Source organism: Hippoglossus stenolepis, chromosome 16 (genome assembly GCF_022539355.2).
Source record: "Hippoglossus stenolepis isolate QCI-W04-F060 chromosome 16, HSTE1.2, whole genome shotgun sequence".
NCBI lineage: Eukaryota > Metazoa > Chordata > Actinopteri > Pleuronectiformes > Pleuronectidae > Hippoglossus > Hippoglossus stenolepis.
Genome location: NC_061498.1, coordinates 18494555 through 18512565, shown reverse-complemented (window position 1 = coordinate 18512565; position 18011 = coordinate 18494555). Strand labels below are relative to the sequence as shown.

Sequence of the window (18011 nt, the reverse complement as noted above, 5' to 3'; positions counted from 1 at the left end):
GCTCGAGGCTTGCAGCGGTCCCGGGCCTGATATTTCAGCTTTATCATATTTTAGTTTTATTTGAGGACAGTGGCAGCGTCGTGCCTCCAGTCAGCCATAATTGAAATGAGGGAAGGAAGATGTAGAGGCTGTGTGCCCCACTCCTTGTAATCAAGCCCTTAGTCCTGTGTGCTTTGCCATTTTTCAAAGTGAAATATCCTCACAATCTTTACAGTGATATGCAGCGGGCGCTCTTCATGTCTTAGCCCGTGGATAATTAGGAATGAAAAATAGCACTTTTTTTTTTTTTTTTACATGAGAGCGACATGCATTAAGAATGTTGCGGCCGCAGACGAAGCCTCGTCTGCTGCAAGTCCACTGGAAGCGTTCAATTAAATTCATGATTACATGCGCAACAACATAAGGCTGGTTTGTGACTAATTTATTATTCTTTCTGTTGCAGGCGTGACATCAGTATTCAACAAGCGATGCTATCCGTTTTGCACATAGGCTGTGTGGGTTGTATGTGAGACTCGTGTGTTTGGGAGGTGAGTGGTGGAAAAGTGAAGCCGGGGGACTGATGGAGAAGTTGATGTATGATCCCTGGTGGCTGAGCTTGTTTGAAGCGTGGAGCCGGGCAGGTGATTCGGAGGCGCCGGCTCTTTAAACAGCGTAATGAGCCAGAGAGGACGCTGCCCCCCACACACACACACCCCCCAGCCCCCCAAACCCTCCCACCTCCCCTTCCTTCTATCAACACAAGCAACCCAACCTCTCCACCAACAGTGCAGGGATATTGTTTATCGACACTCGGCATGAACAGATTGAGTAAGCGTTTTACTAAATTTGATTTCCAAATGAATGATTCCAAAGACGCAAAAGAAAATTACTTATTTAAAGCTGCACTAATCAATATATTTGTATTGCCAATGATCACTCACATAAATAAACCCACAGCAAATTGTTGAAGATTGCCATCTCTGCAGCTTTTATCCGTCTCGTTTAGGAGTTTTATTCGAAGCTCAATCGAGCTCGGAAGAATCAGATGTAAACCTGAGCAGCACCAGGAAGCAAACAGACAAAGACAGCGGCGACTACAAAATGCGGAGCTAGTTTTTTTAAGTTGGTGAAGTTTAAACCACCTTCTATGTGACTGTCAGCTTGTTGTTGTCTGCCACCTGTTGGCCAAAATGAATAATATTGCAGCTTTAAGTACGTTTTTTTTGCTTTAAACGTATGCTCTAATGCATTCTAGCTGACATCAATAGAAACTACTGGATTCCCTTCTTTTTGGTCATTTGAAACAAGTCCAGTTATGTCAAATAAACCAGGCACAGTGTATGATGGGCTACAACCCAACCATAGTTAAATCTGCTGTATTCCTCCATTTGAAGCAGTCTGGCAGTCACCAAGTCTCACAAATCCCTGAGAAACGATCCGAAAATGAATAAATAAAACCATCAGAAACAGCCCTTTTGTCTTAGTTTCGATGACCCTAGGTGGTACAGAGTTCTACTTTAATGCGATTAGTTTGTGACTGATTTGCATACTTAATACGCCCTAAACTGGCCCCGAATTCCAGTTGCACTGCAGGTTTTCACGCAGGGTTGGCGTCCTCAGCCCGGCCCTGTGGAGTCTCGTTACACTGCTCTCTTTAATGTCGTACAAATGCAGCCCAACGCTCGCACTCCTCCACCACGATCACAATACTCCAACAGGTACACACGCACAGAGGTGTTAAGGCGTGGGTAGAAAGGGTGAGAAACACAAAGTTGGTACAGGTACTAAATGTGTTTACATAATGAAGAAAGAAGCGGAAAAAAAAAACAAGACTGAAACTGGTCCTCATGCACAATTTATTGTGTGTCTATTTGCAGACATATTTTTTTGTGATGCCGAACATAACACTGCAGCCGCGGCTCGAGGAGGAAACAAAGACGAGGGGGCACACGGGGGAGAAAGATGGGCTGCGAGCCTTCTATGCAGCGTTTCATTGCCGCTGATAATATATAAATGCATGCACACATGGATGCTGCTCGTAAATGAATAAACACATACATCAATTTCAAAATCCAACACATTTGAATTTCAAATGCAGCCGTGCCCCCCTTTCCCCCTCTTTTTTTTTTTCGATATGTCTCATTTCTCTTGCTGAGATGTAAAAGGAGAGGGCTGAGAGGAAAAATTAGAGGGTGGGAAAGAACAAATGCAGTACGGAATTTGGGATTATGTATTGGGTTTGTGCGTTTCCCTCCTGTTTAAATCAAACGTGTAGGGGCCGTGCAGCCCTGGGCTTGTTGCTGATGACAGGTTCAGTGTTTCTAGACTTCTCTCCTCCCCCTTTTCAGCGACAGTCCTGAATTGAGAAGCGGGGTGGAACGGGGTGTGGGCTTCTGGCGGAGGGTGAATTAAATAGTCACTCTCTCTCCCTCTCTCTCTCTCTTTCTGTCTCTCTCTCTTGCACTTTCTCTTTTTTTCAGTGGCGTTTAAAATCAATTCATTCAGTGGACTGCTGACACAGCCCGGCCCAGAGAGCCCAGGATTTATGGCTCCCTCTAATGGGCATGCTCTGAACCAAAGCCCTGCCGTCAGCACAATTCTGCCAGCCACCCGTCCGCCCCACTCCCTCACTCCATCTAGCTTTTAAAGACGCAGGCACCCCTCCTCTTCCTCCCTCCGCTCCTTCTCCTTCTCCTCCTCCTCTTCCATCCTTTTTCCTCATCACCCCTCTGGTGGTGAAAGAGAGGCCTTGGAAACACACTCAGGGCCCCAAAAATGTATAAAGCCGCCATAACACAATGCAAACAAAGGGAGCTGCACAATATGGCACTTGTCATCTTACATTTTTAACATTTCTCTTATTAAGTGCCTGGTTTTTCTTCTCTTACAGTGACTAATGTCCGGAGAATTTCTTGGCCTCTCACAAGCGCTGCCTCCAAGAGCAGCGAGAGATATTTCTCCCGCAGCGTCGGGTTCTGTTTCGGACGAACATGAACTCTATTACACTGTCAGCTTGTGGGGCTTCAACGTGTGTTTTAACATTGCGGACGTTCACTGATAAAGATTATCTATTTAGTGCTGTTACAACTGAAATGTTTGCAAAGCATGTTCTCACGAGTGCAGCCCCTCCAGAGCAGTGCACAACATCTCTCTCTCTGATTATTTACCATAAGTGTAAGGAAGAGAAACTGCATTACACTGTCAGCTTGGGTTTAAAACACAAATTTAATGTACTTTTCAGTGTTGTTGGCAGACATTTGGTGTTAGATGTTTCCTTATGATCATTAAAATCTGGGCAAAGCTTTTGCTAACAAGTGGTGCTTCCCAGAGCAGTATATAATCTCTCTCTATCCATTACCCTGTCTGACGAGTGGTGCTTCCTAAGGTCTTTGGAGCATATATATATATATTCATATATTCATAACCAAGTCTAGTGTCACACGATCTGAAACAATTTATGGCGCAAGAGGGGGAAAAAAACTGTGATTGAAAACACTCGCCTATGAACTCAGTGAGTGTAAAGATATATAAAAAGGATCATGGCCTGAATTGTGATGACAATATGGAGTCACTCCTGTGCGACACTTGATTTGAGCGAGTTAGCGAGTCCCCCCGTCTGAGCGAGTGTGTTTCTGTATCGTATTTACGTCTGTGTACACTCAGGAAAAATATGCTACGCTGCTGTTGACCCTGTTATATCCTCAGGCGACCCGGTAATTTGCAGACAAATACAGACCTTTACTTCTGCCCCAGAGCCTCTAATGTACATCCTTCTCCATATTCCTGCTCTGCTCTGCAGCCTGTCAAGGCGTTATGGGCCCTGAATTAGCCTCCCATTACAGCAAGGCTCCAGCTCCCCCTAAAGTTAACCATAACTGACCATTTCGCGTTGCTTCATTATAAAGCCATGCATGTAAAATCAAGTCATGGTCCCCGGCCGTCACATCCAATTTCAAAATACAATCCCCAACCCCCCCATAATCTCCATCTTTCTCTCTTACTTAAGTTCAACCTTCTCCTTGTTTCATAAAATATGATCTGATTAAAATAGATTACACACCTTGTTAGTGGAACGTTTCATATTTGATACAGTGGTGCTCTAAGACAGCCAGTGTCCTCCATGATTCAAAGCGAGTGTGGCCTTGTTGTCTGGCCTATTTGTTTAATAAGCTCAACTACATCAGTGGGCCTTTTAAGTGAACACGCTCCCCTGGAGCAAAGGCAAAGATCAATACCCACACCTGTAAAACTAAAATAAAAAATTCAAAAAGCAGGAATGACGGCCAAGGATTTTCTCCTTCTAAGGAATAAAAAGCGGGAAAAAAAATCGGTGACGATCCTAGTCCATGAGACAAATTCCAAAACAGGAAGCCGCAATTACGTGCGGACCTGCAGGGAGAGCTACAGGTCAGCCGTGAAACATTCAGCGGCGATTAGTCCATCGCAGCTTAGGACTGGAGCTTTTACAACGTCTCGAACATGAGAGACCGCGGTATGCAAATGGGATATTATAAACAGAAAGAAGAAAGGCAGAGTCTTTGAGGGTAAATGAATTCATTATAATCCTCACCTCATCTGCTGACTGATGGAAGTCTCCTCGTGTAATCGCTGATGGGGGGGAATACCTTCTACTGTACTAAGGCGGCTCAGATGTGGGAATAATAATGGGTCATATCGCCTTAAAAATGAAAATGATACTCCCCCATTTACTCTGAACAAAGTCCATGTAAGAGGGTAAAATGTAATACAGCGCTTGAGGAATGTAATTATCATTTAGCGAGTCTGTGAGTGACGGGGCCTGAACCGCATGAAAAACTCATTTTCATTTTTCTTATTATATCATGATTATATAAACATTCTTAACCAGTGGCCACAGCGGCAGCAAATTATAGCAAATTAGCCCCATATTGCCAGTTTTTAGCGGAGGCAAATGAACAAGCACTAGAACTCCAGTGTTTATTCCATAAATCAGCCGAACGCTGCACCTGTTGAGAATGTAAATCGCTGAGGCTATTTGATTAAACTCTTACATCAAAACATTTGAAGAGCACTTTCTCTCACTCTCTTTTTTTTTAGCTGTTTATCCTCCTGTTTTCTTCTCTGTTAAGTTCACTCTCTCCTCCTACACCCACTGCAACTGGAGTTTCAATGGGCGGTGACGAGGGAGACATAACACCCACCAGCTATACGTGGGGGCACGGGAGGTCCATCATTACCAAGCCACAGTGGTGATCACGGCAATAATATAGAACTATAACCGAGCAATTAGACTAATGGAAAACGTCCCTATTTCTCCCGGTGTGCTGCAGCGAGACGCGCCGCATGCGCCGCGGGCCCCCCCTGGAGATGAGGCTGGAGATGTGAAGTGGAGAAGAGGTAATGGCGGAGGACCATTGATCCTCGCTGCCACCTGCTATATAGCTCCGTGGAGGATGGGTGGGGAGGCAGAGGGCTCCATCTGGGGAGAGATCACACTGGCTCCTGGGCTCTCAGGCATATGGATAAGAGTCTTTCTCTAGTCTTCCGCTACTTAACCAGCACACATTAGCACAATATGGCCGGATAGGGGAGAGTAAGGCGTGCATACATGCAGACTTTATTACAGTAAGGGCGCATCCGCAGCGAGAGGGCGTGAAGCCGTTTCCTCAAACTCTGGAGCGTTCGGCTGCTCGTGTGAGGCCAGGTGAGAAAAGGACCACTCAGATAATCACACTTAAAATGTGAGGCACACTTTCAAATGAATGGAGCCCATTTCTCCCAGAGGAAACAACAGCATCAGTTGCTCATATATCCCAAAACAACCCCATATTTACATTTAATAGGAAAAGAGCTGCAGCGGCCGTGTGAATAATGACTGCTGCGTGTCAGGAGCAAAGGCTGAAGCAGCAAGACGCTGGGTTTGGTGGGTGTTTGGGTCGTCGAAGTTAAACGGGAATTTAACACGCTTGAGTGTGTCTGTGTTGCAAATCGGACCACACCCAAACACTGCAGAAAAGTTCCCTAATCTTAGTTTCTTCAACCAGAAAACAGGATCTTTGCTAAAGCGTTTTTAAACCAAACCTTGACCCTAGCGGTAGCATAACGATAAATACGCATTTTAAATAGTTCTATATCAGATTAGGCAACTGTCGTATGAGTAATCGGAAAGCATTTACAAAAACCATACTTCAACATATAGATGGAGTATTTGATGTCCAAAGAGTATGAAACTATCAGTAGAAAGATTGTTGTTGCAGTTACTCAACAAATGGCAGAGATTATGACAAATAACCTAATCAAGACTGATATTAAGCAAATATTTCTACATGGTAGAAAAGATATGAAAATCACAGACAAGTTCAGAATTTCAGAGAAAAAACGGAGCCAGTTGTGTGAAAAGCTGCAGATGAATTACCTCGGTTGAGGCTGCGCTATCGTTGATTGACAGTTATCTTCTACACTGGAATACTTTTTCAGGTTTTCTAACAGAAAAAAATAAAACTATGATTGCTGCTCTGGAAACCTTTTCAGAAAGGTAACAACAAAATTGTCTTTTAAGTAAAGGAGTAAGAAGAAAATTGGTAATGCGGTCACAAATCATACTTAACGTTTTATCAGTGCCCGTGGATAAGAGTTGTTGATGTGGTTTGGGATATTTGCAAACAAGGAGGCAAAAATATGACAATATAAGTGGGATGATTTGATTTCCTTTTCTGTTATCTTGCAGCAAAACAGATATTTCAATTCCAAACTTCAATTCAGGCAGTGTGAAGCTGAACAAACCCAAACTTTTCCACCGAGAAAGCGTACCTGAAGCCAGACTAGTTGTAAGTTAAGACACATACAGATAGACTGGACCTAAAGTGCACAGCAAACAGACATGAGGGGTTTGTTTAGAGGCTGACCTGCCCAGCTGGGGGTCTCCATGTACAGGTAAAGCCGGTCGGGCTGAAGCTGGGTCACTCGACTCGCTGCTGCTGCTGCCACAGGGACTGATGAACCCTGCAGAAAGAAAGAAAAAAACAGAACACACACTGGCTGTTAAAACACTCTCTGCAGCAGAAAGAGGTGAAGTTTGTTTGAGTACTTAGAGATGCAGAATTTGTTCTTCCAGTTTACTGCACTTTTACCTCTAATAGTTTAACATTTTCAGAAATCTGCTCATTTGGCTTATAAATAATATCAGTAATGATTTGTGAAGGGTATGTTTTCATTTTCAGACAACTCCAGACACTTTTTTGGACTTTTTCCACAGTTTGAAGAACACAGCAGGAGACTGTCCGGGACAGACACGTTCACAACAACAGAAACACATTCAGGCAAGGGGTGGAGCCTGGGTAGAGCATACAGAAGTATACATTCTGCTGCAGAGATCAACACAAGCTTCTGCATATATCGCCAAAGGCTCTCAAATTTCATCTTTCCAATTTGACAGGCATCTTCTGTCTGGAGTTCAGTGCATGTCTTAAAGCAGCTTTCGCGTCAGGAAGAATATGAGGGGAGATTTTTTTGACCCTTGCTATATAGGAGATTTCTCACATTGTGTGTTGCGCCGAGAGACTAAGGCCAAGAGAGTGCAAGATACGCAAACATTATATCCGAATATCAAGTAGAAATGAAACAATATGCATCAATAACCTAAAGAATGTGAATCTGTGGGGTGTTCACCATCCTCTGTAGTGTGCTGGACAACCTGAGAGGCAAACGAACTCCAGTCGGTTCTTTGAAACCTATACTGATGTGTTTTCATTTTGAAATGATATTTTACAAAAAAAAAAAAAAACGATCCCTCTCGTCCCCGCCTAATAGTAACACACCTGAAAACACATATCGCATGACCATTCAAGTAAAGTGGTTATGTTTACACTGGTGTAAACAGGAAGCAGATTGTCTATGTGTGGTTGGTTGCTTGGTTATAGACAATACTACAAACCCAGTACAGAGATGGTGGAAAGTAAGACCAGGCATCTCTATGCTTGGACCAACGATGAGGTGGAACTGTTACTGAAAACAAAGACAAAGGCTTCTGTCAGTGTTGGACTTTAGAGTGCAGGCATATGGTTATTTCCTGGAGGCACTTTAAAGGGAATTTGTATGATCTCACCAAATTACAAAGAGAAGAAATAGTAGTTTCTTCATTTGGGGCAAGCACTAGTTTGTGTGTTAAGACCTGGAGTAAGGATGTGGTTACCCTAGTTTAGCATAAAGCCTACGAGCAGGTACAAATGGTTACCCTGAATCTGTCGAGGTTAAAAACCAGATGAATCTCTCTAACGTTCACTGATAAACATGATGCAGTTTACACATTACCCATTCACCGCTCAACACTGTTCCTGCTGGCGTGAAGTTACTGTGACGACACAACATGGCAAACAGGCACAGTGTTTGTTTGTATTTAATCTTGTGAGCAAACATCATGTCCCACATATATGGCTGTTACACAGCACATACCTCTAAGCATTACAGCATGTTTATGCCTCAATGTGGGGCTGCTCTCACACAGCGGCTGGGTTTCTGCTGACTTGTGTATCTTCGCAGGCTTCTGGTTGGCTGTTGCCCAGAAGCCCAGCCGATGAACCGCGGCGAGAGCGCATTGATTTCATCCCAGCAGAAATCCCCTCTCCCGGTACCCGCCTGCCTACCCCGCCCCACACCTGATTAAGCATTTGCAGGGAGTGATGCCAACACAATTTGTCATTTATCAAAAGTAATTAAAAGCTATTTCTTTTCTCTTGTTGATTGGGAATTGACTAATTGTTGAGTCTGTGAAAACGGGGGAATAAATAAAACAGGGAAGGATGAATTTTACATAAACTCAGAGGAAAACATAAACGCTGTAAAACGAGGGCCAGACATCTGGCTCTGTGATTTCTCTCTACATGATTATGACTGCAAATCCGAAACAGTTGTTTAGCGCATTCTGATATACAGCCCATAGGCAGTAAATAATATATAAGAAACAGCATATTGACTAGCTGACTTAAAAGGTTGTTTTCTCTTCATGTTGTGTGAACACAAGAGTGGGAGGAAAATACAAACACTGGTTGGTTACTTGTTAACAGAAAATGGAAAAAAGCTGCTCCCACTTGTGCCAAAAGAGATATTTGAGCCGGTAAATACCAACGTCTCCGTCTGAGTGGGAAAACAACCAGATACAAGGGACAGTGAAGAGCAGGAGAGGAGCTGGAGCCATCTTACAGCCGAGGTTACAGTACGTCTATCCAATGAAACCAAGCAATACCATTTCAACATTATCGGTAACAACCTCTGAATGCACCATTACCTTCTATAAGGGCAGAATGAAATGTCAGAATTGATTTGAGAGGGGCGGGTTGAGATATAAGTGGGCAGCTAAGGTGGCCATTTTGTTTCGGCGGCCCTTTATTTGGTGTCCCTGGATCATTAGCAGACGGCAAAAAAGAGCTGGAGGAACATGAATGAGGTGTGGGTGGCCATCACAAGCGTCTCCAGTGACAGAATGTGAAATGAAAACAGCAAAAAAATACACACATATGCACACGCACGCACGCACGCACACACACACACACACACACAGAAATCAAAGGGAAAAAAGAGGCACGCGGAAATGCCAGAGGAGTCGTTTAAATTTCCCACCACTTTGTAAATAACTTTAGCTGCACAAATACCTGGCTTTGCTCTGAGCAGATAAAAAAAAAAAAAATTTCCAGCCAACAATTTATTCTCTGCCAACAAATGGAGCCGTTGCTTCAATGAGACGATTTGAATATCCCTTTGAAGGCTGCAGATGGACAAGCAATACTATCATTGCCTGGGAACACAGAAATAATTGGGCAACAGTGGGAGAAGCCTACATTCACGTGTCTGCCGAGACAGAGCCCTGCTTGGAAATTCTAATTGAACCTCTCACTCTCCTGCCTTTTGTTTACATTCCCATTCATCATAAAAAAAAACTCAATTACTTATGTTCTCTAACATGTATGGTTATTAATGTTCTAATTATGCCTCTCTCCTCTAATCTTTCGGATTGCAATTTGGGTGATATATGTCGGAACAACACAGCGAGTCCCCTGAAAGTGAAAACTGGATTAGGAATCTATGTGCAATAACACACCTTCCCCTGGGAGCCATCTGACGGAGAGAGAGAGCTTGTCATAGTTTGTGTATACATGGGGATTTATGCCAGCTCAGTGAGCATGTGTTATTATATACTGTCTTTGTTCGACATGCATTTCGAAGCAGAAAGTTGTATAATCAGCTCTAGTGACAGAACAGACGTAGCTGGGGAAACTGGCAGGGACAGGCGAACAGCAAAGAAAAAAAAAAAAAAAAAGCCCAAAATGGAGAGCAAACTACCTCCGTCCAGCTCTTCTTATTCTTCTTGTGAAAGGCTATAGGTATGACAGCTTTAGAGGTATGAAATAATGTCGGTGAGAGCCTTGAGGAGCCCCTGCAGAGAGGCTGAGAGGGTCCTGTACTGCCTCAAGCAATGAGTGTTCTTCAAGGCTTTTCCTCAGAGCACTTTTACAAGAGCACAAATTAGGTGTAAGGAATGCCTGTGTCGGTGGGCGCACCCAGCCAGCACACAGAGGAGGAGAGAGAGAGAGGGAGAAGAAGAAGAAGAAGAAGAAAAAACTTGGATGACAGTGAAGAAACGGAGGGCGTCATAAAGTGCGGAAAATAAGCTCTCACTTTCAAACGTTTACAGCGGCTCAAATATCTGATGATACCTCTCATAGCTTTTAATCTTTAATGTGAAAAATTAATCATCCCATTCATTATTTTAATAGCTGTCATTTTTCTCTCCCCAAAGTGATGATTTATAACCATTAAGCCCTGCGTAGGCTTGTGTGCGAGGGATTTATCGTAATGTTTGCACCAGGTAGCCTCCAACCATATTTCATTACTCTGACAAGCCATTAAAATGCCCTGGTGATTAAACAACAGCTCTGAGGTCAGTGTGTATGGCTGTTTCTTTACCCATGCAGGAGCGCAGCAGTGCAGCCAGGCAGGCGGGGACCTGTAGCCTAACAAAGCCCTTTTCCCCCAGGTTCCCTTCAGACTGGAAATCGTAGTTATAGATCTCTATCTGCTGTGCTGTGCGAGGGCGACAGGGGCGCGTGATGCACATGCCCAGAAGCTACAGCGGAATAAAGTTAAGAATGGGGCTATTATGCCTTTTTTTTTTCCTCAGAGGTCTGGCATCATGATAACTGTGCACTTAGAGGAAAAAACTCCAGCCTCAGATACTCTTATGTCCATCAGGCGGTGGTGCTCAGTGTGTTCCAGGACATATTTTGTGATGGTGTGTTGTCATTTATGCCTCTGTTGTCCCACTTGTCTCTTTTACTTCTGCTTCAGTAATTGATTTTCTACCAAGCCCAACATGCAGGGGTGTGTTGAGAACATCTGGGGGCTGAGGGGCAACACAGCCCCTAAGAACCACCCCTACTTTATGACAATTCAGAAAGAATTGGCAGAAACCCGCAGCAGGAAATAGTAATGCCTGACGCACAATGACGCTCAACCTGTAGATATTTCTATTCTAGTCCAAGCACTTTGTCAGGTTAAAGTGTTTTAATATACAGCCAATACACAAAGACACATAATAAAGTGTGATACAAAAATCTATAAATCCTTCTTCATGAATATTATAGCATTCTGATTTTATTGTGATTGTTTTAGAGAGTTGTTGATTCAACTTTACGGTCATTTTGGACGATGTGGTTTGCGATGCTGTTGTGCGTTCATTGACATAAATTGGGGGAACTGAATAATAGAAACATCTGTCCGTATAAAGCACAATACACTTCAACCGTCCCACAACCTGCAGCCTCCAAATTGACCATAAATTTGAATGAACCCCTCAACATAAATGAACCTTTTTATGCCATGTGTGTAAGATGTAATTTATTGAACGGGGTAAATAAAATACGTGGGGAAACAACAAGTAATCAACAATTGTCACTGCATTATTACTTAATTACTTTAGAGTTAGTTATCATTTGTTTTTTTCCTGATATCTATATTAAATTGACACTTTCAAAACAGAACCGGTTTCTGACCAGTGCCAGAACCAATACTTTTTTCTCAAAAGTAGACAGTTGACGTTTAGAGCAGCTTTTTTCTTGCTAAGGAAAATTATAAGTTTAAATCTAATATATATGTAAAAAAGTGCAAAACTTATTATAAAGTTGCCTAAGAAAATCACATAATAAATTAAACCTAACCCAGGTACAATCATTTACCAGTCAATAACAATTTCAGTGCTTAATACAGCAAAACACTTTCAGTTCAAAACTCGCTAATTAATTGTCGCCTCGCCGCTGGGGCCAGGGACGCTCACAGTGCCGGCTGATGTGTTTGACATGGGGTCACGCACGCAGTCAAACACAGAGCATTCCTCTGCTTTCAAATGTATACACGTGTTCCTCCCTTTACACAGAATTAAAGTCAAAGGTTTGCGCATGTTCCAGTTTGCGGGAATCCTTGAAATCCTTGTATCGCATGAAAAACAGCTACACCATCAACTGATTAGCTTCAGACATTTTGTTGGTTCGTGTAGATTTGAGTTTGAGGTCGCTGCTAGCTAACTGTGGCCTAACGTTTCGAGCTGCCAGTCATGTAGAGAGTGTGTGTTACTACCAGGGTTAAGAGTAATGCTAACTTGTCGCATGCCGTGATGTTTATGTTGCCTGTTAGCAGGACATCTATCTCAGTACAGATCTCAGGCACCTAAATGAAGCGCAGAGAGAAATCTGTGTTGTGATCCAGTCCTGTACTGGGAGTGTAGGAGCCCAACACTAATTGTTACATTGCTACTCAGTACTCATGGATCGGATCATATCTACACACCTACAAATTCTGACAGTTTCTCTCACAGTCGCGATGCTGTTGTGGCGACAAAATATGTCCACATACATACAGACATATAAAAACCTGCCAAAGTATTCAGAACCGCCTCTGTTAAGGTTCTGGCTGCAGTTGGTCTCCATGACCACATTTTGCTATGATCACACACACACACACACACAAGGTTGAAAACAACACCAGCAGCACACTGTCGCAGCTGGTAACAAGGGTGGCCAGAAACACAAGGCACATTGTCAAATACTGTTTTGATCGTCGTAAAAGTGTTAAATGTTGGATTTTTTTATGTGTGAAGGGCAATAGCTAGTATTCCATGGGTTGAAATGGACAGATGTCGCTTGAGAAATTGCAGGAGAAACACCAGCCTGCAGCACAAAATGGATTCCCAATTCAATCCCAGCGGAGGAAGCTGGATGAACAGCAGGCCGGGGAGTAGGGGGTGATGGGGGGATTTAACTCCCCTGCATGTATGTTCATGTCTAATGTCCTCAGTCCAACGGGCGGGATTGATCACCGATGCCACATCTGACAGTGACTGACAGCGCCTGTAATTGCTATGTTTGCTTTGGGAGAAGAGCGAACTACCATGGTGGGACCGTGTGTATGAAGGCGTGCGGGCGTTTCTCAATTCCATACGAGTCCAGCTCTGGTTATTACATCTTAGTGCACAGTGGTCATGGTCCGCCTGAACGCCTGAACGCCTGAACGCTGTGAGCTTCTAGATTAATGAATATGATCAGCGCCAAAAAAAACAAACAAACAAACAAAAAAATAACTGTGATTTCCCGTCGTTCAATTGAGTCAAGTTTATTTATCCTTGTATATCTAAAGCCAGTTTGGCTTTATTATTTTCATTTGAATGAAGGAGGTTAAAACACGTTAATATCACTTAAATGATTATTTAAAAAGTACTCTGGTGGAATCAACAATCAAAGCTTGGTGATTGAGGCTGCTTTCACACCTTTCCTTAAGGGGCTTTGTGCTTTATGCTTTTCTGATACGTTTCCTGCCAGCCCCCTAGTTAAATGTCAGATTGAGCCTATGTGGAAATACAACAGGAAAAAATGTTCAACACGTGGGCATGTTAACGATGTTTCTAATACATGCATCAGTTAGGTGCCATCCACGTGGGAGACTCAACTTGGAAAGACAATGCGATTCTATAGCTTTTGTCGATAAGGACTTTTTCCTTCATGTCCTAGCTCCTGTGTGTTCTACACAGATGCCCCCCCTCACCTAAATTCTAGAAATGTTCCTCTTGTGAACTTATTTGTCCCCAACAATCTCCTACTTAGTTCTGCATATGTGAAGTATTCAGATCAGCAACTTGAGTAAAAACAATAAAACTGTACAAATATGTGACATTAACAGAATTGTTTGACACAATCATATTTAAGTATTGTTTACACTGTATGTATAATATATGTACTATTAAGGTCTATATTTCCTTGCATGCATATTCCATTTTTACTAATTTCTTACTTTAATGGATGTCTTTTTATTTTTACTTCAAATTATTTCCCATTGTGGAACTAATATAGGATTAACTTATTTTATCTTATTAAGATTGAAAGTGCTAATTTTCCAAACTGAGCCTTTCAACCGTTATAATAATCTTCATATGTATTATAGTGTATAAGTACTTTTATGTATAAGATCATTTTAATACTGAAAATTGAATTCAAATGCCTACCATGGCAATACACAATTGCAGTAAATGATGATTGCACAATGTAATAACATTTTCACTCAAAAAAATCAATTGATTCGAGTCACAAAGGAAGTTCTGTTTGCCACTGTGCAACACAGAGAGAGGACAGTGCTTTTGTTCTCCACGCTGGCTAGCTTTCGCCAGGTAGCGGAAAATGTGGTCAGTGGAACAAGAGGTTTCTTTGTTGGAGGAGGAAAAAAAAGGTTAAGACCAAGAATGATAGAAACTGAGGTAAAACAAGGATGAACCTCGGACGGGCAGGATTTTTGGCTTCATGCAGAAGCCCACCGACGCAGCAGATTTGTCGCGATGGTCCAGATATCCGATTATGTAGAGAACTCTGGGACTTTACAAGCGTTTAGTTTGCATTCCTCTAGATCAGTAAGAAAAAAGAAAAAAAACTACATTATTACTGTAACCAGGTGCTTTACTCTGCCTCTACCACAGCACTGAGATCAGGGGTTTCATTTCTGGATGGTTGTTTCCTGCTCTGGAGGCTGATAGCTTTAACCTTATTGCTAATGCAAGCAGCCAGAAACAAATATCTATGTTTCATTCATTTTCTGGTGCTGGTCTTTTTAAAATGAGCAGTGGTGAAAATGACTGTATTCTGTAATGGTGATAAATGTTATAGTGATCTTGTCTTTGAAACGGCAGCGCAATCATTTTACAACTTAGAATCACTGGGGGACAAAGTCATCAATTACCATTTTATACATTTTGTTGGATAGTTTAATCATTTACAAAGTATCTCATTTAAAACTGGTCTATTTGTAGTGAAATCATTTTAATTCCTGAAGTAACTGGAAGTAGTGGAGTAGTGGTTTCCTCAAGCATAAAATTGAAATACTTGTGTACGGTACAAGTATCTCAAATTTGTATTTTTATTACCATACAGAAGAAAAAAAGGGCTGAGATACTTTACATCAGTGCCAGTCACGATGGGTTAAAGCATATTAAACAGCAGAAACATCCACTGGCAGAGAGATGGGATTTCAGTCTGTGCCAGAGTCTAAAATCTCTTTGCTGTTAACGTTTACGTCTCCTGCTCCCGAGGGAGAGAAGTGATCATCAGTAAAATCACCCTCATACATCTGAAAAGCCTGAACTGAAAATTAGGGCATATACTGTAGGCCGTGATTTCTACAGTGTTATCTCTCCTCACCGCTGGTGTTTGGATGTGCTGCGGATGAATGTTACAACACCATGTTTTGGCTGCTTGTGCTCGCTACGACAATCCAACAGTTGTCAGTGAGACAGAACAAAAGCTGCAGAGCGAAATTTGCATTCTAATGTGTCTAACGTCTCGTGTTTGTTGTGTCCCCGATGAGCAGCACACACACCCACACACACACACACACACCAAAAAAAAAACTGTACTAATTTGTAATAGATATCAAAATTCCCAGCATTAAAAAGTTAATTACCACAACAAAATACAACGTGATAAACGCCAGATAACGCCGTTTCTGCAGATGACTGTTGTTTCCGCCAACCAGAAAAATGATATTTAGTATCCAGCTGTAATTCTGGATGCAAAAGGAGGAGACGGAGAAGGGGGAGGTGGAGGCGGGGGGTACTTATAATTCAGAATATTTTTTTTTCTGCAACTTAGCAAGTTTTTCATCCATCAGCAAGGCACATTAAATCCCAGCTGGTCAGATGGTAGACTCCTGATGCTCGGCTTTAGACATGAAACAAACTACTGCTGAAATGAAAGCAGTTCTCAGAGCTGTGGAAATTCGACTCCTACAAGAGTCTATTAAAAATACATGTTCAAATGAATCTTGGTGGTAATGACAAGTTTTACCATATTCTTCTTTAACTTTTAATGCACCCAGCCACAACTTCAAAGGGGGAAATTAAATATTAAGGCTATTATCTGTGCTGTTCCCAATATTATCAAGCTTAGGTTATTTATATAGTACAGTAATAATTATGTTATATAAGCCAGTTTTCATTTTTGAGCCAACATGATGATCAAGAGGTGGCTGGTTTGTAGTTTTACAACCTAAAATGAGTAACCTAATTCATATATTTGCTGCAGTAAACCTAACAAGATTATGCAGATTTATTACAGCAGTCCGAGGTGGATATTGTAAATGTTTATAATTTATGACTGCAGGGAAATACATCTCTTTTTTTTTTTGAAAGGGTGAATGGGAAGAGTGGTTTAAGATTTGGCAGAGTTCAGCCGATAGTCAACATAATTTTGTGCATCTGTAAAGAGAAAAACAAACAGTGAATAATCATCTGCTCTGATTGAGAAGAATGACTGTAAATCTGGTGCCGCCGAACCCAGATCACCGCTGTTTACCCAGTGAGACAGTAAATACTCTGGCTGACATTTGAGGGAGGTTAGTATGCTCGGAGAGCAAAGTGGAAGTGGAGGCTCAGATGAATTTGTCTGACAAATGCTCCTGGAGTATGTGTTGTCGACTGCGCTTCGGTGAGGCCCTGGACTGGGATTTGAGTCTGACTGAAGCCAAGCAAAGCATGCCAGATCACTAATTGCACAATTTAAAACCAAAGTCCCTGGCAGCTTGTCGTTTGAAATGGAGAGAAGAGCCATTGCTTAATCAGTGAGCTCAACATAGATCTGTGAGGCTCTCCATTGAGGAACCCCAGACGAACGTGGCTGAAGCTCCGTGTCAACAGCCAAAGCTAAGACAAAGCGATTGGCTGGCTGCTGCCGCTGCTGTAATTGAGACGTTTTATGATCCGACGCACGCATGCGATTGGGTGACTGAATCGCTGTGCATCAAAAATGTTGGTGCGGTGACAGTGATTTTATTTTCATTTAATCGTTCATTTATGCACAAGCAACTGTTGCTCACAGTTGGTGGCGATGAAGTCGACTGCAGCTATCGGATGTCTGTTAAAGTCGTCGCTCAGCTCTCTGGCCATCGCACAGTTTCATCTGTATTTTCAGTTTTTATATTCATTTGGCACTTCCTGTCCACATAGTCACATCTGGGGCAGTCGAGACTTCAGTGCCCGGCCCAGGGGACAGCTCGACACGCTGAGTAGCAGAGCCACCAATCAAACCACTAGTTTTAGCGTTTATGGCAAACATGCTCTTGTGCTACAGAGGCTAACATGACAGCATCATGTCGTTGTCGATAAAACATTGAAGCACTGATGAAGTGAATTCAAACTGACTTTATATACGTGTTGTAATTCCAACGTTATTTATCTCAATCACTATTTTCAAAATCAACTTCAATGTTCTTTTCCCTTGTTACTGCGCATTAATGTTATAGTTTTTTTTTTTTTTTTTACTTCAGGGCTTAAAAGCGAACGTAACGAATGTTAGAAACAATCCAGTGACCCATTTTTTTTTTACAAACACTCAAGAGATTCAGACTCATCTCAACGGGATCTCTTTATGACGCTGAGTTTCACAAATGTCAGCACCAGTGATAAACTTACTTTAATTACAATTTGCAATCGAAAAAAAACTACTCACAAACAGGTCTGTGCACGCTTCAGA

General features: G+C 42.3%; 1 protein-coding gene across 4 annotated transcripts in view; it reads right to left on the bottom strand.

Moving 5' to 3' along the window:
* Nucleotides 1-18011, bottom strand: part of LOC118123902 (RNA binding protein fox-1 homolog 3) — a 255107-nt gene that overhangs the window by 186192 nt on the left and 50904 nt on the right. For all 4 annotated transcript variants that reach the window (XM_047344006.1, XM_047344004.1, XM_047344009.1 and 1 more), the window contains exon 2: nt 6864-6960. In XM_047344006.1, coding sequence (XP_047199962.1) covers nt 6864-6885 — 22 coding nt within the window. In that variant the 5' untranslated portion in view covers nt 6886-6960. The remainder of the gene's footprint in view (nt 1-6863; nt 6961-18011) is intronic.